The sequence below is a fragment of the Alternaria ventricosa genome (genome assembly GCF_023758065.1).
Source record: "Alternaria ventricosa strain BMP 2768 chromosome Unknown scaffold_23, whole genome shotgun sequence".
In the NCBI taxonomy this organism is placed as follows: Eukaryota; Fungi; Ascomycota; class Dothideomycetes; order Pleosporales; family Pleosporaceae; genus Alternaria; species Alternaria ventricosa.
The window spans coordinates 413,697-438,777 of record NW_026055703.1 but is presented as its reverse complement, the minus strand read 5'-3'; the positions used below and the strand labels follow the sequence as shown (position 1 = coordinate 438,777).

Genomic DNA, 25,081 nt, shown 5'->3' with positions numbered 1-25,081 from the left:
AATTAGAAGACGCTCTTCGCAGAACGCTAGAGAGAAGCTTATCTCTAGAGGCTGTAATAGCTGCCTCTATCTTTAGGTAGAAGTTAGCTAAAGTAGTAAGCTTATTTTAAAATTCTTTAGGTTAGCTAGTAACACTCCGCGGCTGTAACAGCTAGTTAAGACATTAAATAGCATCTCTTTAAGATAATTCTAGCGTAAAATACAATTTTTTAACAGGTTTTTAGTAAACCTAGTATCTAGTTTCTGTACTAAAATATAAGAAACTTTAAACGTAAAATTATTAGGTACTTCCTAAAGGTCTCTTATGCTTTACAACAGCAGGTAGCTAGAGATAAAACACTAAATTAGGTACGTCTTAAAATTAATATTCAACAGTATATGCTAATATTTAGATTAATTTTGCAATGCTGCTTAGAAAGAGCAGGTTAGGTAAATATTTAATAGTAAGTGCTAAAATTTTATATAGTTTGTAATGCTGCTTAGAAAGAGTAGGTTAAGTAAGTATTTAATAGTATATGCTAATATTTAATATAGTTTATAATGCCGCTTAGAAAGAGTAGGTTAGGTAAAGTTATAGGTAAAGGTAAGAATTTATTCTTAGCAGAGCAAAAGTGTTGCCCGGCCTTAAATCTATTACTAAAGCACCCTCTCCCCCCCCCTCTTTACTGTCTAGCCTGTAGACGTTATAACTAACTATTTATAGTCTCTTCTTTAAAGTCTAGCGCGAAGAGCCTATAGTACGTTTGTCTAGGTAAGAACAGCGCCTAACACTGCTATTACGTTACTTACAACAGCGCCCTATTTTTATTATCTATACTTCTGCATAAACTACGTAAGCAGAGTATTAGTATCTCTAGGTATAATTCTCTATTTATAAAATACTTTCTTACCGTATAAAAAAAATATAACTAGAACTAGAAACATTATACCTAGATACTAGCACGTTATAGTAACCTTCTTACTAGTTGCGCAGAAGTGTTAGCTAAGTCTACACTTATAGTAGGTATAGGTTACTTTTATCTACTAAGTAGACTTGTTAAAATAATCTCTAAACCTCTTATAGCTTTCTAGCCTAAGATTTAGATACATCTCGCACTAGCTGCATTTAGCGTGTAAGTAATTAAACTAGTCTGTAGCACCTGCTACCTAATAAATTAAATAACTGCTAGCTAACTCTTATAGTATCTTATAAATTTTAGCCTTATCTTTAGTCTTCTTCTAAATTAAAGCTACTAATTTAGGCTAACCTTTACTATAAAGGTTGCAGTTAGCAGCTAAAATTTTAGTGCAGATTACTAGCTAGCCGTCTAGAAAGTAGCTTAGAATGCTTCTTTAGCAGGCGCTCTAGCTAGCATTAATAAAACTTTATATAGCGCTCTTATCTAACAAGCGCTATAAGTTATTAGTTAGTTTAGCTACCTAAGGCCTTCTCGCTAGAGGCTGTTTAACTAACATAACTAAATTAACTAGCTTACTCTAATAACTAGCGCGCTCTAATTCTTATACAAAGTTAATTATTCTATATAGAGCGCCGGCGTAGAGCACTCTTACAATCTTAGAGTAGTTAACACTAGTTTCTAGAAATAAAGTAGCTGCTATTAGACCTCCGCTAGTAAGCTAGGTTCTTAAAGCCTATAAGTAGTAGTCTAACTCTAGCTAAGCATAAAAGTAAGGATAGTCTAACTTCTTCTCTATTCTCTTACACTAGTCTATGTACTAGTAATAGATAATTGCTTTTTTACCTAGAAGCAGCTAGCGCAACTAGTGTTTAGTAATATTCTCTACCTCTTACAATAGTTTCTACAGCTAACATCTCTAGACTAGGTACTAAATATTTGTACGCGTAGTAGGGGCGCGTATAACGCGTAGAGTTCTTATGCTTATAGCGTGCTCTAGTTTAAGCTTAAGCAGAGAAGGTTAGGTAGTAGTAAGTAATACTATTAGCGCTAAAATAGCGCGCAGGCAAGTAAGGTAAGCTAACTTTAGGCGCTAGTTATAGCTAGTAAACGTTAAATAACATTTATTAATAACAATGCGCCTAAGTATACCGCTCTAGCTTAGCATATTTACAAAGGTAAGAAACTTATACTCTTCTGCAGTGTCTACACTAACTACAATTATAGTAGCAGAGGTATGCCTAGTGCGCTCTGCTAGCTATTTAATTACTAGAATTTAGGCCTCTGCTAACTAGCGCTTTAGGTCTTAAATTAGCTCGCGGAAGAGTATAATAATAATAGTAACCTCTAGGTCTAAAAGATAGGCAGGCGCTATAAAGAGAAGACTCTTGCTGCCGCCTATTAGAAGCACTATAATAAGTAGCGTCTTACTAGCTAGAATTGCTCGCAGTGTAATTTCCTGCTCTAGCAATTTAAAAGTAAGTAGGCCCTCTTTCTGCACAACCTTGCAAACTAAGGCTTTAAGGTTAGAATTACTAATTACTATAGGCCTTTTATTGCCTATAAGCTAGTAATTAGGTAGACTAGTTAACTAGGTAGCTCTAGTATTACTTCTTTCTTTGCCTAATATGCTACTCTTTACTACGCCTTTTAGTGTAAGCTTAGTAGGCAAAGCGCTTAAAAGTTAAAAAAAGAAGTACTACTAGCTACTTAAATTTTAAAACAGTTTAAGTAAGTAGTAGCTAAGGTAGAACATAATGCCTATTTTAACGCTATAGCAAAGGGTGCCTATAAGCTCTAAGCAGCCTGCCTAAAGATCTAATCTACTTTTAGGCTACATTTTAGGCTCTTTCTATTCGCTCTTAGTAAGTGCTTTATTTGTACTCTTACTAAACTTTATACTAACTACCTTACGCCTAATTGTAATAGTAGTGTACTAGTACTACAAGGTAGTAAGCCAGCAGCCTAACTAGATTCTAGTCTCGCAGGTAATAATATTACTAAGCTAGTTAGTCTCCTAAGAGCTAGTAGCAGTTGCCTAGATATAGTCTATTAGTAAAGCGCCTTGCACCTTACTTTTAAGGTACTTAGTAAGTAGCTAGATATACGCTAGGTAGACAGCAAATAACTAACTAACTCGCTAGGGCAAAAACTATAGAATAACTTTAGACTTATTTTATAAGGCCTAACTTTTGTAATACCTACTAATAAACACTACCTAGCTATCTATAATAAATATATTTTGGTCTTACATGTAGCTATTACAATAGCAGATAGAAGTAATTTTAGTGCCTCTAGCTAGCTACCTACTAGTAACGTAGGTAAGAAAGAGAAGGATTTTAAGGAATTAGTCTGCCTTTTTTAGGTAGCGGCGCACTACCTAGAGTTACTAGAAAGTATTTTAGAGGCTGCGCAGTTTGCGGCTCTAAGAACTAGCTAGTATCTTAAATATAGTTTCTTCTAAACTATGTACTAATTTATTATTAGAGCGTAAAAGAAAGAAATAGCCTCTTTAGCTAAAGGTAACGTTGTTCTAAATCTTTCTAAGCAGTATTTAAAATCGCTCTGCCTCTGTAGTAGTCTAAAGTAAGTTCTTCTAAAGAGCGTTCTCCCTCTTTTATAGTATACTAGCGACTATAGCTTAAAAACTAGTTAATAGAATTAGCTAACTATATATATACAAAGTACCTCTGTCTTTAGACTACTATAAGATAGGAGCGTTAGCGGTATTTAATACAATATACTTTAAATATACTAAAAGGCTTAGCATCTCGCTAAAGAGGCTGTACGTGCTATTAACTAGGTACTACTTTCTTACCTAGATAAAATGCTCCCTGTCTTGCTTAGTCTACTGCTAGTAATTAGTAGTAGAAAGTAGAATTTTAACAGCTAACACGCGTATATAGTACACTACTTCTACTAGCATATAGAAGTAATTATAGGCCTCTTACAGGCAGTTAGTAGTCTTATTAATACCTAAAATAGCAAGAAAGTAAATTAACCCGCTACTAAAGAGCTTATCTCTAGTAATATAAAATATAAACTCTTAAAACAGGCGCAGAAGACAGGCAATTTAAGAGGCTAGGCTATCTAGGTGCACAGCGCTAATAAAGTCTCTAGTAAGTTGCTTTTAGCTACTAGCCTAGAGAAATAGCTACTTTACATCGCGTATTTTGTCTCTATAGTGTAGTAAGAGGCTAGTCTAACTATTAGTATCTAAATCTAGTTTACTCTCTACACTAAGCTAAGTTTAAAATAAATTACTTCTACTACTATTAGCGCCTATCTCTTAGGCGTTATAGACACGTAGTAAGTAGCAGACAAAGCGTTTTATATACCTAGCATACTACTTCTAGCTTTCTAGGTTTTATAGGCGTACTATTAGGCGTAGGTTAATTTACTTAGCGTTAGAGCTTCGCAACTAGCGTCTACTCTTAAGCCTAAGAGTAGAAAGCCTACTAACTACCTATTTAATTGCTTATTTAATAATATTAGCCGCCTAAGTAAGTAGCGTGTTATCTTTATTAGGCATACAGCTTACCTAGTAAAGGTAGAGAAGATTACACTTAGCAAGATAAATTAGCTAGCGATTTCTCTTAAACTAGCTAGTGTAGTTAGTCTTTGCAACTATAGCGTTAGCTATAGCAAGTAACTCTACATACTTTGCCTATAAACTTTAAATTTCTTATAATATAAGTAAAATTTTGCCTAAGAGAGTGCTACTTTTACTTTTAGCAATAGGCTATACTTTAAAGTATTTCTAAAAGCCGCTAGTGCAGAAGAATATCTGCGCTTAAATATAAGCCTAAGGCTTCTAGTCTTAGAGGCTAGTTCTCTAGTTATAGGCCTTATTGTAATAGCGCTAAATCTTATTACAGTTCTTAGTAATAAATTTACAGCCTGCACAGGTGCAAGAGTAAGCTAGAATTAGAGCACCTAGAAGTAGTATTAGTAGTTAATTTAGTAGTAGAAGAGTAATATCTCTTAGGTTAGTAAGTAGAAGAGTGCTAATCTAATAGCGTTTATCTAGCGCTTACTACTCTTTCTTCTTAACTTAGTAAGACTTCTTAAGATACCTAGTCTAACTACAGACAGCGCTATAGTCTTTGTAGATAAGAACTTAGTATACTAGTAGATAGCTTAAGTAGTTACCTAGAGTTTAAATTTTAGGCGCTAAGCCTTAGAGCTAGCAGGCAGGTAGAGCTATTATAGGTGTTGTAGGTAGAGTATTAGCCTAAAGACTAGCGTAAGCGCTAGTTACAAGGTAGCTAAAAAGCAGAGTCTTTAGCTACGTAATTACTTCTATAACACCTACACTATAGGCTACACTTTGTAAATTTAACAGCGCTTCTTATTTATTAAAGAGTAGAAGCTATAACTCTATAGTAATAGAAGAGAGGAGATTAATATAAAAGATAGCGTTATAAGCCTAAAGTATAAAGAAAGCTAATCACTAATTAACCTATCTAACTTAGATAGGCTAGTAGAGCGTAGATAAACAGCCTTATTAATAATATTATAGGCCCTGTGTGCTATCTCGCAGTAGAAGTTAACCTACTTCTAGTACCTCTTGCTGTCCCTGCGTGCGCTCTGCACCTTATTATAGTATAATTTAACTTTGCTCTTAGCCTTAGTCGCACTAAATTTAACACTAGAGGCGCCTATTTTAAGTACTTAATTTAGTAACTAATTCTAACTACAGGCGCCTAATTTTAGCCTTAATTTAAGCCTAAAATTTAGCTATAGGCGTTAAAATTTAGCTGCAGGCGTTAGATTTAGCTGTAAAGGCGCTCTTTTTTAGCTGCAGAGGCACTAATCTCTAGCTACAGAGGCGCCTATTTTAAGTACTTAATTTAGTGACTAGTTCTAACTGTAGGCGCCTAATTTTAGCCTTAATTTAAGCCTAAAATTTAGCTACAGGCGTTGAAATTTAGCTATAGGCGTTAGATTTAGCTGCAAAGGCGCTCTTTTTTAGCTATAAAGGCACTAATCTCTAGCTACAGAGGCGCTTATTTTAAGTACTTAATTTAGTAACTAGTTCTAACTACAGGCGCCTAATTTTAGCCTTAATTTAAGCCTAAAATTTAGCTATAGGTGTTAAAATTTAGCTATAAGCGCTAAATTTTAGCTACACGTAGGCTGTACTAGTAGCAAGCGCAGCAATTACATAAAGAACTTTAAAATTTAGCTCTAAACTTCTCTACCCTATAACTCTATAACGCAAGCAGCTATTAATAAGCTAAGTGTAGCGTTAAATTTGCGCAGTAATTCTACACAAAATAGCCTACTTAGATTTTGTCTAGGCCCTTAGGCAGTAAAGTTTAAAAGCCTTAGAGCTACTACTTTAGAGCTACCCCCCTGTTTCTTATTAGCCTTATCGCCCTTACTAAAATTTACTTAGAGCTAGTAGCTCTAAGCACGTTCTCTAGAGTAAGATAGCGTTGTAAGCCTAAAGTATAAAGAAAGCTAATTACTAATTAACCTATCTAACTTAGATAGGCTAGCAGAGCGTAAACAAATAGCCTTATTAATAATATTATAGGCTCTATATACTATCTTACAGTAGAAGTTAACCTACTTCTAGTACCTCTTACTATCTCTACGTGCGCTCTGCACCTTATTATAGTATAATTTAACTTTACTCTTAGCCTTAGTCGCCTCTTACTTATAGTACGCAGCTAATTTCTTAAGATATTTCTTCTCTTTACAGATAACTATAATCTTCTTAGTATAGTAGTAAATAAGCTATATAAGAGACTTAACGTAAGCAGCGCTTTCTTTAAATTTATAGAATAGCTGCTTAGCTATCTACGTAAAATTACTATAGCGCGTAGTAATAGTGCTAGTGTAGAAGAGTATAGTAGAAAGTAAAGTACTCTAGTATTTATAAGAGCTAGTAGTACTCTATAGTTTAGAAGAGCTAGTAGTATTCTATTATTTAGAAGAGCTAGTAGTGCTCTAGTGTATAAAAGAGCTAGTAGTTGTTACACTACTACTAAGCTTAAAGAAATTAGGTACTCTAAGCTTCTTATAAGAGTATAGAGGTAGTAAGAAAGTAAGTTAGAGTAGTAGTAGAGCTTGCGTCTATAGTAAAGACATATTAATTTTAATATAAGCGCGCTTAGTTAATATAATTCTAGTAGAAGAGAGAGCGTAAGTAAGTAAATATAGAGGTAGTGTACTATAGAGAGATAAAGTAAGTACCTAAGGCGCAATTTAGTAAGAAGGTAGATAGAAAAGTAAAGACATTAAGTAGTAAGACGTAATAAAAGAAAGTAGAGCTAGCGCGCTCTAGAGCTAAGAAAATAATATTCTAGGTTAGCTAGCTACTAATACTAAGTATAATAGAGTATATATAGCTATAGAGGCACTAAATTTAACACTAAAAGCGCCTATTTTAAGTACTTAATTTAGTAACTAATTCTAACTATAGGCGCCTAATTTTAGCTTTAATTTAAGCCTAAAATTTAGCTATAAGCATTAAAATTTAGCTATAGGCGTTAGATTTAGCTATAAAGGCGCTCTTTTTTAGCTATAGAGGCACTAATCTCTAGCTATAGAGGCGCCTATTTTAAGTACTTAATTTAGTAACTAATTCTAACTATAGGCGCCTAATTTTAGCCTTAATTTAAGCCTAAAATTTAGCTATAGGCGTTAAAATTTAGCTATAGGCATTAGATTTAGCTATAAAGGCGCTTTTTTTTAGCTATAGAGGTACTAATCTCTAGCTATAAAGGCGCCTATTTTAAGTGCTTAATTTAGTAACTAATTTTAACTATAGGCGCCTAATTTTAGCTTTAATTTAAGTCTAAAATTTAGCTATAAGTATTAAAATTTAGCTATAAGCGCTAAATTCTAGCTGTATATAGGCTATACTAGCAGCAAGCGCAGTAATTACGTAAAGAACTTTAAAATTTAGCTCTAAACTTCCCTACTCTATAACTTTACAACGTAAGCAGCTATTAATAAGCTAAGTGTAGCGTTAAATTCGCGCAGTAATTCTGCACAAAATAGCCTACTTAGATTTTATCTAGGCTCTTAGGCAGTAAAGTTTAAAAGTCTTAGAGCTACTGCTTTAGGGCTACCCCCTATTTCTTATTAGTGCTTATCGCTCTCACTAAAATCTGCTTAGGGCTAGTGGCTCTAAGCACGTCCTCTAGGGTGGGCTACTGTAGATGCTTTAGCTTTATAAGCTCCTTCAAGGTAGTGCGCAAAGTCGCTAGGCGAATCCCGCACTTGTTGAATATAAGCGACGGTAGGCATGTTTCGGGGTACGTGCTGCGAGTTCTAGGAAGTCCTTAGTTAGGTAGATACGCGAGAGTTGCGCAGATGGCGGAGATGCAGGTAGTGCTACAGGCAGTGGAAGCCTTCGAGGTCCTAGAAGGCCCTCGCGACGCTATGCGAGTGGATCATGCGACGCTCTAGTAATCCTAGGCCTGCCTTCCGGCCGACGGCTTTCCCTAGTAGCTGCTCTGCCTCTATGCGCTGCGCGCTGTGTGGCCCTTCGCTGCATACAAGCTCTAACATCGTCCCGTTTTCGCTATATCGCCCCTTATCCACTCGCCCGGTTCTATGCCCTGTGTCCTGTAGCCGCTGTTGCTGTAAAGGCTCTCGATGTGCCACTCGCGTTGCGGGGTTGACTATGCGCGCGACGCACTCGTTGAACGTCTTGCGCATGTCCAAACTCTACTTCAGGTCGTTCGCATTGTGGGAGTACCGCAGCCTGGGCGCTTCGACCGCCCGCCCGCGCGCATACCGGTAGATGAAGGCTCGATGATGGAGGTTCTACACCGTGTCGAGCTCGATGGTTTCGTAGACGTGCTCTTCAGCCAAATATTGCAGCGCGCGACTCCTCTATGCTAGGGCGTATGGTTGACATCGACGAATACATAGCAGTATAGTGTGGAGGCGCGATGTTCTCGTGTGGGTGTGGGTGTGGGTGTGGGAGAGTGTCGAGAGGCAGCCTTGGAGGGCGCTTCGCCGCGGGAAAGCCGCTAATGACGTCACGCGTTAGCGCGTCAGCATTCACCTGGGCACTCTCACGAACTTGGATGGGCGCTTCCTCATATAGTCTATACATTGCAAAACGATTGTCCAAATATACTCTGTCGCCAAATGCGATACCAAACGACACTCCAAAACGCCTCTACTACGATGCAAATCCCGCCCAAGAACCATCCATCGCCTCGCCACATGGTCTAGGGCTTGCCGTCCGCGTTCTTGTAGCAAGGGAACCAGCAGTTGAAGCTCTGCGTATTCGGTGCACTCCCATCCACGACCTTGCAGAAGCGCGTTGGTTGCCGATTCGGGTCCGATTCGGGGTCTGTCCATGGACCACGACCGTTGCCCTTCATATCCGAGTCCCAATCGAAGAAGTTGACATTTGCGCCGTTTTGTCCGGGTGTGTACTCAAACTCCAGGTTCGTACCAAAGTTGCCGGTGCGCTTTATCTGCAGATCATTGGGAAGGCCTTGCAGGTCGCACGTGTCGCCGTTGTTGGCCAAGTTGCACTGAGCTGGCGTGAATTCCTTGTTCTCCCAGTCACTGAGCTTGATGTCCTTGATCGTCGCATCGCCGTCGCGCGTGAACTCGACGCCGCATTGATAAAGCTCCGCGTAGGCAGTGTCAGTCAATTTATACTTGTTGTCGTCGCCATTGCGGTTGTAGTAACTGCTTAGCTTGCCGGATGCCCACGTCTTCTCCGAGAGCTCGAATTGCATGCCGTCGGAACCGCAGACACCCCTCGGGTTTGGGTTTGGCTGACAAAACTTGAGTTTAGTCTGATCAGCACCAGTGATGTCGAACTCCACGTCGAAGAAGTCGTCGCGGACCATACCGTTGCTTGTTACGATGCGACCCAGCTTGCGACCGATGTCTTGATTCTCGTCAGCTACCATGCAGCGTAGACTGTTTGGTGCCAGTCGGTTCGGATCGCCGAATGGTAACTGCTGAGACATTGCAGGTGGCCATTCATCACAATCGTAATCACCCGGGGGTGCTGTCTTGAGGCTCCACTTCTGGCTGAAGGGGAACTCGCCACAAGGGCTTTTGCCTCCAGCAGAGCACCCAGATGCCTGTCGGTTGCGTGCTTTCTCCAACTCGTTGCCTTTGGTGGGCCCAACGTACACGATTCTGCTTGGATTCTAGATGCCGGCGGCTAGGGCCTACCGCAGGCACGAATCAGTTCAAGTTTAAAGAGAGTGAGCTAGCAAATACTAACCACGCAATTAATGTAGTAACAAGCATTATTGCAAGCACCCTCTCCACCTTTACAGTTCACAGTCTGTCTGCCGAAATCTGTCCCAGCGCGCTTCACAAACATTCTGTCTACCCTTCCTAGTGCTACCATGTCAGGCATGTTATTACCCTGCTCCAAGCCCATCAAAGCCTAGAGCAGTAGAGCGATAGCCACAATGTAATGCATGCTAGGCAACGGAACAGACTTATTTAACGAGTAAGGTATTAGAAAGCTCTAAGAGAAGTCAAAAGCGCAAACTGCGTTCAAGATACAAGAAAGAAGAAGACTTATAACAGAGAGAGCTATAAAGCTAGAGAAATGTGCTAGTAGTAAAGAAACATCAGTAGAATGTTGCAACCTCTTTTATACCAGTGCGAGACTAGGTCTACCTCAGCGCATTCTACCCTCATAGTCATAGTACTTTAATCCTAGCGGCTGTATCTTAGGGGCTGCATAACACGTTCCTACAAGACACCATACTCTCGTAGTACTCATTCTCAACATAGTACCCAGGCGTCCATCAGCGTAGACTAGAAAGTCAAAGTCTGACAGCTCAAACAGCCCCGGCATGTCTTAAGTAGAAAGAACGCCTAACTACTTCGAGCAACACAGCCACATGTGTAGGTAATCATAATATCTAGAAAGGTAGATTTTCGGGGGGCCAGGAGCCGGGCGATAGTAGGCATAGTCAGCGTGTACGAGTGATCGTAGGGCTGTCTACAGTGCCGCCAACAATGTGCGACAAGGCTGAGTACATGTCCCTCAAAAAAGATTGCGATACCCACACAACCATGCTAGTGATGCAGTCGTGATTCGTCGCGTTGAACGTTTTAGACAAGATCCTCGTCTAAGCTTACAGTGCAGCTACAGGTCAAGAATAAGGTGCAGCGCAGCTGCGCAGCAGGGGGCCTCGCGTAGGCATCCGCTCCGCCTCACTACATGCACCTGCGAACGCAAGTGACGTCAGTAAAGAGTAAGACCATTAAGGCCGCGACTTCGTCGCAACAATAACTCCGCAGACTTATTAGCTTTCTCACTCTCAAACCCTAGCCACAACCTTGCACAAGGACTATGTCTAACCCTCCCTACGCGCTCTTCGTCCTCGACAAGAGCATCACCAACAAGGTCAGCAACAACGAACCTCTCGAACACGTGCGCAACACTAACAACTACAGTATCTAAACTCCGTTCTTAAACGCGCCTACCATAGCGACGGCGACTCAGGCTAGAACTTCTAGGTCGCGACAGATTCCTACGACGACCTACCCGCATACCCCAAAGTCCACAAGCCCCCTCCGCCCGGTAGCACAGAGGCGCCTGTACCATCCTCCTTCGTCTCTCCCTGGCTCGGCAAGACGCCCGAAGATTACGCAAAGTGGTTGCAGGCGATGCCACGCACCAAAGACACTAATAAGAAGAAGTTCAGGGTTGACACGCCTGTAAATAACCAGTACTTTGTTTTCCTCAACAAGTTCTCGAAGGAAGAAGATCTAGTCTTCGTCGCGCGCATTGTCGAGAAAGATAGGGAAGAGATAAGAGTTAAGTATTTTCCGCAGTCGACGGACAAAGTACAGAATCAGATGTAGACGAATTAGCAGTTCGACGAGAGAGCGATCATGTACCAGCGCCGGCAGTTTAGCAACAGGGAGCCAGATCGAAGTCAGTTCAAAGCGCCCAAGAACTAGAGGTGTATAGTAGCAGACTCTCGCGCGGATAAAAGAGGCTGTCATTGCATACATAAGAACTAATAGCGGCGGTAGATAATTTCATCTCTCTTCTTTTATTTATGAGTCGCTCTCCATATCTATTCTCAATTCCATCGTTCCACAAGGAAGCTCAAGTTGTCCATTGCGCAAGCTCCTGCCGACCGCAGTCGCGCCAGCTAGCAACTGTAGTGTAGCTACCGTACCAGTCAGTATAACAATCGTAAAAGCAACGCTCGTGCCGCTCAACGTCCACGCCACCTTAATTAGTCCGTTAGGTGTCGGCACCGTCCCGCTAACTTCTAACTAGTTCAAGAACCCTATCATAGAGGTAATAAGAACCGTTTCGTACCCGGGAGAGGTTAGAGCGACGCCGAGAAGGTATTCTAGCAGTACATACGTCGGAGCTGCACCCCACAGATGCGCTAAGCTAGTGAAGAGATCAATACCAGGTAAACCGTCAGGCTTCACGTATTCCCAACTCGCGCCAGAGTAATACTCATTCTTGTTAACCATGCTACCCCACAGGTTGTCGAGCAGATGCTTAATAGCAGGTATGCTGTCCACTCCGAAGTCACACCTTAACATAAATAGAGCTTCCAATAGAAAACCTAATAGATTAGGAGCTAGCTAGTAGTCGTCTGTCTCCAGGTCGCTCGAGATAGTCTTGTAGCCTACAGCGAAACGAAGCTCCTCAAGCTTAGCGATAGAAGATGCTGCTTAGGTGTCGTTGGCCGCACCAGATAGAATTACCCAGGCGATACCGGTCAAGGAGAAGTTGCCTCGATCAGTAGTTAAGAGTGAGTATGTTCCAAGCTAATCATCCCATAGCTCACGATTGAGGGCCTCGCGCAGCTTGCTTGCTGTTCGGGAGTAATGTATCAAAGACTCTTCGTCGCCCATCGCAAGCGCAAGTAGCGCGATCTCCTCAAGCATGTAAGCGAAGAGACCGGTCGTTGCACTACCGTTAGCTAGCCCCAGGAAGCTAGATAGCAATAGCACCTCCGGAAAACCTCCAATGAGACTAGATGAGGGATCAATAAAGGCCAATCTCGCGGTCGCAAGTTTCTTAATCTAATCCCAGTAAGGGCTCAGCCCGTCGCGATCTCCAGTATAGCAGAAATATTAGCCGATTCCTGCTAAGAATAGGTCTTGGTAGTCGACTAGTATAGCGTAATTTATAATGTTTACTTCTTTATACTAGAGTCGAGCTCCAAGGTTAGTAGAGATCTAAGTAAAGCCAGCGTATAGGCCTTCATCAAGCTAAAAGCTCAGCGCGTATATAATAGTGTTCAGGAGGTAGTCGAAACGCGCAGACGAGGCTGCAACAACGCGCACAGTATAATAGAAGTCTCCTGTCCAGACTAGGCGATCTCGTTTAGCACCATCCAGGCAGACTGAGTGTTCGAGAGGTGCAACCTAATACTCGGCCAAAACATCTTCGCTCGTTAGAGGATTGCGATATATAATAGTGCCATTTCCAGCAGTAACTATAACGTCTTTGTAATACGCGATCTAATCCTACATACCTCCGAAGCCCCATATGCCTTAGTATCAAGAGGGAGAGATCAATTCCCCAGGAGCTACAGGTGGAGGTAAAGGTACAAGCGCAATCTCAGTCCCGTTCAGGCCAATCCTATATCCAGTCCCCTCGATCGATGTGCTCACGCGATACCATGTGTCCTCCTTAATAGTCGTGTTGACAGTAAAGTACTAGGCCTCCGGCACAGGTAGTGTGCTCTAGTTTACTAGACTCCATCCATAAGTGAACGCCAGTGTGTTTAGAGGCAAGAGTGTCCGGTTTGTATTTGCGAAGGTGTTCCGCTCAGAGTATTCGGATGTAAGCACAAAGTAAGGCCCGAGTAGCTGCATTGCACTTGCTACTCTCCAGCCAGCGCCGCCTCAGGCGATCTTAACGTCAAATTCCAGTGTGTAATTAACTGCGTCAACTCCTAGAGAAGACTGCGCAGTAGTTTAGCCCCAAATGTATACTCCTTCTTTTGTTATTTCCCACGTAGAAGGCGCATTTCCGGCATCTACGCATGCTACTTAAGCGACGCGACCTCCGAGGTCCAAGACGCGATTCAATGTCTGATCGGATGCCTGTAAGCGGCCTGATAGCATTTCAGCGTCCAAGTTTAAGCTTGTTGCGCGAAATCCTAGATTATCAATAGTGACGGAGCCATTCGTAATCAACCGTGCGGTCTGCCATCGCTGGCCTCCTTGCACGAAGAAGCTCTCGATGTATCCCGTTCCTGTAACGTTAAAAGTTTCCACTCGGAAGAAGTTAGATAGTCCATTCGAGAATGTCCAAGGCCCGTCTGAGAATGGCTCTTCAACGCCGCGGTATTCTTCGCTATACTTTACTTCGATCTGCACTATTCCAGAAATTGCTAAAACGTGGAAGAACGGGAAGCCGGCTACTTCGGTGCCGTAGTCAAGTGTAACGAACGGGCTAGCTAGAGATAAGATCAGAGTCTCATTCGTCCACGGCTTCAAGCCAGATAATAAGGGCGCAGGTTGCTAAAGGTGTGATTTAGGTGCAATCGAGCCATAATCTACAAAGCTATTGTTGTAAGTAATCGATCCTTTGTATGTATTTCTAGAGGCTTACGCAGTCGTCAACGAGTTAAGAAGAATTGTAATAATCGCAAGACGCTAAAGAAGATGCATCACTGCTTCCGTGCGAGGTAATCTTAACAGGCTTTCGTTGGCAATGCAGCCGGACCATAACTATAACCAGCAGTCGGTCGGCCGTACAACAACAACTAATAATCAGCAGGTGGAGAAGGAATAGCCAATAAAATCGTGACTCTCGGTGCAAATGTAACCGACGCTAGGTAGCTTCGGCAGTTATACGCTTTCCATTAGCTAGCTTACTCAGAGCGTTTTTGAAACCAAGAGAGCCAGGTACCCCGCACAGCGGCTTGGCCCACAAAGAATCATAGCCCGTATCGCGCATTGTGCAGTTATCGTACAGGAAACCTTTTCCAATTTCCATCGTAAGGTGCAGCCCGGGTGACGCTCGTTCAGCTTCGGAGCAATAGTTGTAACTGCGTTGACGTTGCTTCTATGGTGCTACGACTTTACGCTCTTCGCCAACGTTGTGAAATCTTCTCTCAGCATATTTCGAAGGATTGTAGCTGCCCTCGCAGACTGCGCGATAGCATCTTCAACGGCTTGTACGTCGCTCATACTGATCTGCAACGTCCCGGACAAGAGCTCTTTGGTGATGTCATCTCCTGTTGTGACTGTCATCTTCTTCGTACCCGTGATACCCAAGTCGACCTTTGTGGTAGTCGCCCACGGTGTGCTGTACCACAGCCACATCTTCCCGCCGCATGGCATCCAGTACCGCCAGCTAATGTTGTAACCCTCGTTCGCTGCGCCTTTGGGTCGGAAGTTGGAAGGCAACGTCGTCTCGGGGTCCGGGACTTGTTCGTCGGCGATGCGACCGGAGAGCACGCGACACGACGGTATCAGTTGTATCGCGCCAGAGACACGGACAGCCAGAATACACGAATCGTAAAGATCCATTCCGGATAGAGGCGAGCCCATGAGCCATGCGACACTTGAGAGTAACGTGTCGCCAATGACGGCAACCACAGTGACGTTCAGCTCAGACCCTGGATCTGTGCGCGTTGGAAGCTCGAGGTAGTCAGTGTAGTCAAAATTGGCGTTGCGCAAGAGCATCCTGATGGTCACAGGATCTTGTGCGTCGTTCGCATAGCTAAGCACGCCGCGGGGGTGGTTCAGAGTCTGATGCCTCGACACACCAACCGCCAGTCCAAGAAGCCGCAAACTCAACTCCGGTGGCCGGTTCTCATCTGTGATAGTAGGCGTAATGATATGTTTCATGTCATCTACCTGCTGAGCGAAGTGGAAGAAGATCGATCGAAGCGCAAGCCAAATGACCTGGAAACCAAGCCAGATCCGGAAACAGATGGCCGGCTCATTGGAAAGAACGGCGTATGTGGCAAGGAGAGAAGTGACGCAAACGACGGCACCTAGAATCCAGAACATTTGCCACGCGCGACCTCTGCGAAGGTTGACAGGTGCCCCGAGGAGAATCCTACGCTCTCCTCCGATGACTTGTGGTGTAGGCAGCGACCCAGAGACGACATCAAAATGTCTTGACTGCTCGCCGGGTGTTGTAGCTCTTCCGACGTGGAACAACTGCAACGCGATCGCCGAGAAGAAGGTGTACGCCCAGATGGCTCCAGTGACCAGGAAGACGCGTCGAGAGCCGAAGTGGTAGAGCAGATACATCTCTATGACCTTCAGCATGGTTGCGAACGTAACGATCCAGTCATATTTGGTTTGTGAGCGTTGTGCAATCTCCCAGTAATGATCTCGCATGTAGACGTGAGCTTGCAGATGCTCTCCGGGTTGCATTACTGTACAAGATCGCAGGGGGCCGGCCGTCCATTCATCGAAAGCGTAAACATCTTCGAAATCTTCGCTCCCAGCGGTTATCAAAGTAGAACCTTCTCTGGTCTGAAGTCGATTAGACACGTCCTCGTATGTGCTTCATAATCTTGACTTACCTTGGTCCACTTCACCGTCACTCCAACGGCACTGCCAGTGACCACGCGACTGTTTGACTTCCTATTCAGATTCATGCAACACCCAATAGCCTTATCAGAACCACTGGTTCTTACACCAACGGTATCTCGAAGCCATCCTGGTGTGCAGGCGGATATGCATGCTTTGACGATGAAGATCGACCCAAAGGAGCTCAAAGCCGCCCATGGCAAACCGCAAGCGCCGCGATTCCCTAGAGCAATCAGCTCAGCAGTCGAGCCCCCGATCACAGCAGTCAGAGCCGCGATTTCGACCAGACCGCCGCTGAAGTTCACCTCCTGTTCTTCGTCTAGACCGCTTGCGCATACATGAAACATCATGGAAACGTTTGGTGGTTGTTTTGCGCTGCTGAAAAGATAGGAAGCGATGCGACGCCTTTATGTGATAGCTGACACAAATTTCCGGTGTAGGTGCAGCCTGGCGTGATGCACGTTCAGCTTTGGAGGGGTAGTTGTGGCTGGTCGGCAAGGCTCTCATTCGTTTGCGCAAGCATACACAACACTTGGCTGCATTGCAGTTGTCGCAAGAAATACCAGTTTGCCGTAGGAAGGCTTATCGTCTATGGAGGAGTCGACAGCGCTTGCAGGCGTTCTGAACCGCGCCTATCCTCATCGCGATAGCCACAGGCGCAATAAGAGAAGCTGAGCTACATTGCGCAGCCTAGGTAGCTTGTGCGCGCTTCTATCAGCTCGTGTCATCTCGGGTGTCCCCCTGCCTCTTCTTTTATCTCGTCAATCCCGGTCGCGCAGTAGCGGTGGTATTGGGCGGGTTAGACGAATCGCAGTCAAAGTCGCCAAAATTCGCGAAAATGTGTCGCAGCATAGATCGATGCGCGAGCTGGTCGCGATGGTGGCATCGGTTGTCGCATTGGGGCGTTGTTCAAGTAATGAGGAAGGGTTGCGACGGATCCGTTGTTGGTCAGGCGAATTGTTGAGACGTTGGCACGTGCCTTCCCAAACACCCGTATCGCCCACATCACCGCATGCAACTTCACGCGAACGCAGTAGGTTCACAACCATCATTTGACCCGCACGATCGATCCGATATACTTGGGTCTTTGGAGGACCACCTCCAAGAGTACAGCTGTCACAGCAGGGTCTTCTAGTTTGCTAATCTGCATTTCATTACGACTACCACATGCAATGCCTTCTACCCAACTTTCTAGGTTGTGGACGATCAAATATACAAGATCGCCGCCAATAGAATGCAGGAAACCAACAGACCAAACTGCGCTGCGTAGGATTGTACCGCTGACCCTACGAAAACCTGACGACGCTGTTGAGCCTGGTGTTGAGTCGGCACACTCTGAGGATTGCGGAAGACATTATCAGGATCAACTGCCGCCTTAATCTGCTGCAAGCGAGGCACATTGCCGCCCCAGTAGGCCTGCTGAGGGTCCGCAAGTTCAGGATCGACGTAGCCTGGGTACGCGCCTTGATCGCACGTCTCCTTCTGCACCAAGCTGCTAAGGCCAGACAAGAACGTCTTGGACGCGTCGGTGACAGGTCCTCCAAGATTGACGACATAACTCTGCATGAAGTAGGCGGCGTCGCGGTGCCAGTATGCGGTAGCGGTCTGCGGCACATCGGCGATGGCTCCACCTTCGAGATCCCAAATGACGAGCCACACGGGCGCTCCCTTCTCAGTGCCATTGATGTAGGAGAACATGGATTTGATGGCTTCGTCCGACAGCAGTTTGTGACTGGGCGTCTTGACACTCTTAGCATAGAAGGGGATGGGGAAGCTGCCGCTGGCTGTCAGGTCTGGTTCGCCGAGTCCTGGGAACGGAAGCTCGCCAACGGTGATGTCCACAACGACGGATGAAGTATTAGCAGGAAGGATAGACTGCGCGTTCAGCTTATCGAAGTCGGACTTGGGCCCGTAGAAGTTGCCGTTGATGACCATCGAGCCCTGGCTGAGAGTCATGGTGCTGGAGAATCGGCGGTCGAGATTCTTCTGCGTGCCAAACTTCTGCCATTTTTGGAACGTGCTTGCGAAGGCATTTGCGTCGTCGGCCGCGATGGTGTACGCGTACTTGGTGATCTCGGTCGGCGCGGGCGCAGTCTTCATGGTGAACTCTGTGACAATAGCGAAAGAGAAACCGGCGCCTCGGATGGCGAAGTACAAGTCGGGGTTCGTGGTTGCACTAGCTGTCACTGCGGTGCCGTTTGCGAGCACACATTGCGCTGACACGATTTGATCAGCTCCGACGCCCAGCTGGCGACTGAGCGTTCCGAGACCTCCAATGGTCAAGTGGCCACCCGTGCCGATGACGGCTACTTCACCGTATGCCATAACCCGCTTGAGAGGTAGAAGCTTCTCGGAGATGTTGCCGAGGAGATTTCCCTGTGAAAGGTGTGCACGTCAGGGCATGTACAACAAAGGGCGTTCACTACAGGTGTAGTGTCAGGAAGTCACCTACCGGACCGAAAGTCACCGTGTGGTCACCCTCGTTGTACGAGAACGATGCCATATTCTTCATGTCCACCACCAATGAGCCATTGAACCCTCCAAGAGCTATGTGCGACGTTCGTGTTAGCAAGTTCTTAATCACAACTCGTCCTTCTGGGTTCAGGCTTACCATAGTTCGCATAGCTATGGCCGCCGCTGCGCGCCTGTACTGCGACTCCTGCGGCGTTCGCACACTTCACGACCTCCGACACTTGCTCTTGCGTCTTTGGGAATGAAATCGCGGCTGGAACGATGTTGTAATTGAGATTGTATGGGTGTACATCTCCCTGCAAGAACATTGGGTCGTTCGGCAGCATCCAAGTGCTGGTATCGTTGCTGAGGGCCGTTTGGAGGCATTGCACGAATGGGGCGTTCTGGGCTGTAGCAGCAGTTGCAGCCGTTAAAACGGTCGCTACCAAAACGTTCTTCATCGTCGGAAACCGATGGTGAGGCTGAGGTATGGTAAGGACTGTTGGTGGGCGAGTATGGCGAAATAGAGAGATGACAAATTCTTGAAGCGAGCGGATGAAGAAGAACTTAAGGAAAAGAGCCTTTAGAAAGGCAGTTCTATCATCTTATGTCGAGAGACTTAGTCTGCTTGGTTTGTCGCCCAAGCCTCAAGCCTTAATCCAGGATGTCCAGGTAATCTTACATACCGCCGTCTCCGATGTCAGCCCTCCATCGTTCAACAACAGTTCCTCCAGTAACCTTCGCACAGCACCGAAAGTAGACTGTGCCTGCAACGCCAACTGCGCTTTGGTATTGGTTCGCACTGGTCCTTCAAGCTGCCATGTGGCAGGCGCAGATTCTCGAGCATCTCGAGGCTGCAGCGTCTCCGCACGTCATCAGCCTTGTGCGCACCATCATGATCGCGCGCAACCAAGCGACTCACTTTCCGAAAGAAAGACCGGTAAGCACAAAGCTGACAGAACGAGGCTCAAGGCGGGCAAAGTAGTGGTTTTACTTCGGTGTTTGGGTTCGAGGTAAGATCAGGGGAAACGTATTCTCGACCAATCACGGGGCGTCGCTGGAAAGATCCCCCGCGTTCCACATCCACGCATTGACTGGGCGCTGGCTCTTCCCTGCCGGCACCATCCGGGCATTGAATTGCTTACTACGCTAGGTATGCCACGACTGTTTGGCAATATACCTAGGTAGCATGTTCCTTCTCAACCGATGCTGTCGTCGTGTTCAGAGGCTCAGCACTGTGCGGTCGCGTCAGCGCAATGCGCGTCGCACTTGCAAAGATGACGGGCGTGCTCCTCAGCTAAAGCTCATCTCGACACAAGAAAACAAGACTCGCAGCTGTGGATATGAACGACGTCGGCCTCGTGCCAGAACCCTAACCTTAGGCACGCAGCTCTCGCGCCGTATGTCTGACCGTAATGCGCACCCGTCCAGTCTGCTTCTACAAGATGGGGATGGACAACCGCGAGGCTACGTAAAGCCAACAACACGCCGCCGCCCATTGTCGGAAAGAAACACAGACGTCAGCTGCAACAAACGCAGTCGAAAGATCGCCGAACTGAAGATGCCTCGCCACAATAAAGAAGGACGACAAGCCTGCACGCGCACTCGAGTCGCGTCCTTCTGGGGGATCTCATGACGGGCTCTCCCGTGAGCGTCCTCTGTTGCCAACAACAAAGCACTTGATGCGCTCCCGGTGCAAGTCCACGGCCCGACACAGACGTCTTGAATCGGGCGAAATTGAGCCGACGTAGCATAGCACCCGGCGGTAGTCGACAGAACGCTTCCGGTGGATGCCGTTGATGTAAGCAGGCCAACATCGGACGTCCTCGTCAGCAGTTCACAGAAATGGAGCTAGCTAGCGAACCAAATATCGCTTTCTACAAGATCTCTATTTAGTATGCCTACAAATGTTGCTGACGGTATCACGGGTGGAAGATGACGAGGGTCACTATCGAAAAGAACCAGATGTAGTGAGCTCCGTTTCGTTTCCGGGGAAAGCAATGATCACATTGGAACCCTAATTGGATTTACAGCTATATGATGTATTAACTCGCTTTTCTGGCGTGACTCCTAGCCTCCTACTTCGCCCCATTCGTCTCATCCGCCTTCTCTGGCGTAGGCGCAAACTTCGAGCGTTCCCGAATCGGGCCACCATACTTATAAAACACAAACGGAATAGGCGCAAGCACACAAGCCATACCAGCAATAAGCGAACCACCGCCACCAACACCAAGAGCGTCAAACATGTACTGCGTGAACAGCGGCGCAGCAGCTCCCGCGGCGGAGCGCACAACGGTATTCGCTGCCAACGCGCTCGCAGCGTACATGAGATACGTGTCGGTGAGGTAGTTGAGATAAGCGACGAAGATCAACAAGATAGAAGTCGAGAGGAAGACACCGCCGAGCGTAGGAACGACCCAGTGAACGCTGTTGTACTCTGCCGACCACGCGAACCAGAACATCGTGACCGGGAACATGACGCCGCCGAGCATCGCTACAGGAAGCCGGTCTTCGGGTGTGGCTTTGTAGCCGGCTTCTGCCCTCTTTCTATCCCTGGCTGTGTTCGCGAAGATGATGGCGCCGCCGATGGCGGCACCAAGGGCAGAGCCGATGAGTGGTAGTTCGCCGACGCCGGAGTTCCAGCCGCGGTGTTGTTGGAAGACGATGGGGTAGATGGTGAAGAGCATGTATAGTAGGGCGTATACGACGGCGAGATAGATGGCGACGGCGAAGGAGATGGGGTCGATGAGAATCTTCCACGGTCGGGTGAGGGCAACATGGAACATGCCTGCGAGGGTCCTATCCGTTACTTCAACTGGTGCCTTGACCTGTTCATGGCCAGGGATCTTCAGGGCGCGTATGCGCTTGGCTTTGTTGCGGAGCACGATTGAGGGCAATGTCTCCGGAATCGTGAACATGAGTATCTCGGTAAAGGCACCCAGCCAGAGAAGGACGTAGAAGCACCATCGCCAGTCTTTCTTTAGTTGGAGAAAGCCTGATATGACGGGTCCGAGCGAGGGGCCGATGAAAGTCATCATGGAGAAGGCGGCCATTGCATTTCCGCGCTCGAGGGGTCCCCAGATGTCTGCCAGTACACCTGGTGCATTGGACAGAGGAGCACTTGCAAATGTACCCGTCAAGAAGCGTCCCACCAGGAGCCCACCGAAGTTCGGCGTGAACGCGCAAAGGAAGTTGAAGGCCAGGTAGAGCGTAAAGGTAACGTAGAAGATGTATCTGCGACCGAAGAATTCCGAAAGCGGGGCGAATACCAAGGGACCAGCGCAGTACCCCAGAAGGAACAAAGTGATAACGAGCCCCCCAGCCTCGGTGGAGACGTGCAAGTCTGTCGATAGAGATTCAAGCGTGCCAGATGGGCTGGACGAAGCGAATGTGGCGTTCACAACTAGGGTGACCGACACCACGGTGATGTACCATCTTCTTGCGGTGGACCAGTTCTTAGGGTTCTCGATATCATTAGGGCCGAACTCAAGCAACCCTTCATCGTTAAGGTATATTTCTTCGGAGGCCTCTATATCGCCGGTCTTGTATGGCTTCGCTGTCGGCCGCGACAAGAATCGCTCTAGCTTCTCCATGCCAGACGATGGTGGTGAGAATATGGGGAGAAGACAACAGTGGAAACAAGCCTTTCCCCACGGCTTGGTGCGTTATACATAGGACTACCTAGGTTTTCAAGCCACACTCATGCACGGATGATGAAATGGCTTCGGCCGAGGCCATGGTTGGTAAGGGCTCGGAGTTCGTCATTCCGCGGAGGACGGCAGCCGAGCGTCCGCATAAATCCACAGCATCATCGAATCATGAAGGTCGGTATAACGTCAGCTCTGACTTTGGAACGGTATGTCGCTGGAATTTGACTTAGAAGTTGAACTGATGACGTCAAAACTGGTGGGATTGTACAGTTGAAGTGGTCGCGACATAAGGTAAGACGTGAGATGGCGCAGTCAGTTGGGTTCGGCAATAACGAACGATGACATCAACAAGTTGCCGCGCCCCAATTTTTGCCCATGCTTTTTACTTGTTCGCTACACAGCAACAGCAGACACTCAAGGCCATCCGTGTTGCGCATTGTCGATGATGTTCTATAAATACTCTCATGACAATGGGAGCCTAGTGCTGTTGATACCACACTTCAACCAAGTCTTCGGTCGCACAAGAACATACTCAGGCATTGTAGCGCATGCCCAACAGTCGATGAGCAATGCGGCAGCTACGGACGCTGTCAGCTTAGGCGGAGAAGATGGAGAAAACGGAAGAAGCGGGTGCGCGGAGAGGTGGTGCTGAAAGGTGGAGCGGAAGCGCAGCTGCAGCCACCACAACCAGCCCGAGAATGTGTGCGAGCCTAAGGATCCACTACCGGCTGTCGTTATCTGATTCAGGCGCGCTGCGAGCCTCGAATAGCGTCCGCATCATCGCTGTAATACCCATCATCGTCAGCGCTCGCTCGTCCAGTCAACTCGTACTCTCCAGCATCTCCCAACTTTGTGGCAGGGCCATCATCAACGTCTTTAAACATGCGATAGAACACAACCCCCGCAACACCAGCAATGAACGCCAATCCAAAGTACAACCACTGCAAGTGCGGGTCTCTTGCCAATGGCGCAATCAAAATACCCAGCGCACTTCCACCCGCGCTCGTGAGTAGGAAGAGACTCATGATGAAGCTCTTCATGTTCTCGGGTGCCTTCGCATATGCCAGTTCCAAGCCGGTAACACTAGCGAGGATCTCGCTCAGTGCGATCAACACGTATGCTGGGGCTTGCCATGCGACGTGGACTTCGTTTGGTTTGAACTTGCCCTCGCTGATCTTTCCGGTGTCGCAGTTCGATGGACTGTAGTAGCAAGGTGGTGCCGCGTAGATCTTTGATTGGAGAGCGCCTGCGTATAGCATGGCGAGCGCGGCCATGAGGAAACCGAGAGAGATGCGTGTTATTGGCATCAATGCGATGTGCAGTCGTGTACGGATGAACGGGTAGACGAGGCGGTCCATGATCGGGATAAGGATGATGATGGTGACGGGATCGATGTTGGGAAGGATGTCGTTGGGAAGGCGATGCAACTCCATTTGACCGGCTTGCGAGACGAAATTGTTCAGCATCTGCGAGTACGAGAGCCAGTAGATTGGGAAGAACAAGAAGACTTTGCATGCGACCAGCGCGGTCTTCAACTCGTCGATGAACTTGTCGTCCCAAGTCACCTTCGACCTACTTCTCCCGTGCCCTTGAGCGGAAGCTTTCGCTTTGTCAAGATCTCCGCCGTTCCTTGCGGCGATGTATAGGGCGCGAAAGCAGTTCCCAATCACCCCGCCTTGAGGTGGCTTGATGATGTACTGCTTCCTCCCTCTCACCAACACCACATAGCCCACGCAGAACATGACCAATGGAAGAAGATATGCGCTCCAGAAACCAACATGCAACTCCAACATAGTCGTCGCTATCGCGGAGATGGATCCTACGTTGATGCACATGTAGAATATCATGTAGATCCTCTGCACCGTGACCTCCGGATCGACGATGACCCGCTTGCCGCCGGGCAAGTCCTTGACAAAAGGTTTGTTAGACCGCACTTGCTCCGCGATCAACGGCGACACATTGCTCTTGATGCCACCAGTACCCAGGCCGATGACCAGCATCGCGACAATGAGTCCAGGGTATGCGGCTCCACCTCGAACCGCCCACGGCAAGCTGGTGATAAAGAGAATCGCGATGCCGACCATGTACACCAGACTGAACCACTTAATCGTCGCATACTTCCCCAGATACTGGTCCGCAACAAGGGCGCCAAATAAAGGCGTGAGGTAGCACCAGAATTGGAAGAAGTTCGTCATCGCTGTCGCACCACTCTGCTTCAAGCCAAGAGCGCCAGGTAGGCCATTGGGGTCGTTGTATTCGTTGGCGATGTAGTTCTGGAAGGGCCCGGAGAGTCCGTAGTAGGCGAAGCGCTCACAGAGCTCAACAACGGCGACTAGGAAAGCGCCATATGGCAACGTATCCGCTACGCGAGGCAGAAATAGCAGATCCTCTGCTGTCGGTATGGAGCCAATGTGAACAGGCGCTTCAAAAGGAACGGCATCCGCGTCTTCATTTGCGACGTCTTTGTCATGTACTGTGAGGTGTGCACTTGCAGTCTCGGTCTGCGCAACAGTCGTGTAGGCACCCCGCTCTTCACCATTCTGTCGCCAAGATGAAGCCATCTTGAATTGAGTTGTTCGATCAGGTGTT

General features: G+C 46.6%; 6 protein-coding genes across 6 annotated transcripts; 1 reads left to right on the top strand and 5 right to left on the bottom strand.

Annotated features, from left to right (window-relative positions):
• Nucleotides 1–9,094: 9,094 nt before the first annotated feature.
• On the bottom strand, nucleotides 9,095–9,853 carry J4E93_009707 (uncharacterized protein; the record flags this gene model as incomplete). The annotated part of the gene is made up of 1 exon (XM_049347596.1): nucleotides 9,095–9,853. The coding sequence occupies one exon, from the start codon at nucleotides 9,851–9,853 to the stop codon at nucleotides 9,095–9,097; it is 759 nt and encodes a 252-aa protein (XP_049195363.1).
• A 1,352-nt stretch (nucleotides 9,854–11,205) lies between these two features.
• J4E93_009706 (uncharacterized protein) lies at nucleotides 11,206–11,720 on the top strand (the record flags this gene model as incomplete). Its single annotated transcript, XM_049347595.1, has 2 exons — nucleotides 11,206–11,286; nucleotides 11,373–11,720. The coding sequence occupies 2 exons, from the start codon at nucleotides 11,206–11,208 to the stop codon at nucleotides 11,718–11,720; spliced, it is 429 nt and encodes a 142-aa protein (XP_049195362.1).
• A 3,195-nt stretch (nucleotides 11,721–14,915) lies between these two features.
• Nucleotides 14,916–16,232, bottom strand: J4E93_009705 (uncharacterized protein; the record flags this gene model as incomplete). Its single annotated transcript, XM_049347594.1, has 1 exon — nucleotides 14,916–16,232. The coding sequence occupies one exon, from the start codon at nucleotides 16,230–16,232 to the stop codon at nucleotides 14,916–14,918; it is 1,317 nt and encodes a 438-aa protein (XP_049195361.1).
• Nucleotides 16,233–17,597: 1,365 nt separating this feature from the next.
• Nucleotides 17,598–18,894, bottom strand: J4E93_009704 (uncharacterized protein; the record flags this gene model as incomplete). Its single annotated transcript, XM_049347593.1, has 2 exons — nucleotides 17,598–18,767; nucleotides 18,844–18,894. The coding sequence occupies 2 exons, from the start codon at nucleotides 18,892–18,894 to the stop codon at nucleotides 17,598–17,600; spliced, it is 1,221 nt and encodes a 406-aa protein (XP_049195360.1).
• Nucleotides 18,895–20,920: 2,026 nt separating this feature from the next.
• Nucleotides 20,921–22,435, bottom strand: J4E93_009703 (uncharacterized protein; the record flags this gene model as incomplete). The annotated part of the gene is made up of 1 exon (XM_049347592.1): nucleotides 20,921–22,435. One exon carries the CDS (start codon nucleotides 22,433–22,435, stop codon nucleotides 20,921–20,923), a length of 1,515 nt encoding a protein of 504 aa, XP_049195359.1.
• An 800-nt stretch (nucleotides 22,436–23,235) lies between these two features.
• Nucleotides 23,236–25,053, bottom strand: J4E93_009702 (uncharacterized protein; the record flags this gene model as incomplete). Its single annotated transcript, XM_049347591.1, has 1 exon — nucleotides 23,236–25,053. The coding sequence occupies one exon, from the start codon at nucleotides 25,051–25,053 to the stop codon at nucleotides 23,236–23,238; it is 1,818 nt and encodes a 605-aa protein (XP_049195358.1).
• Nucleotides 25,054–25,081: the final 28 nt, after the last annotated feature.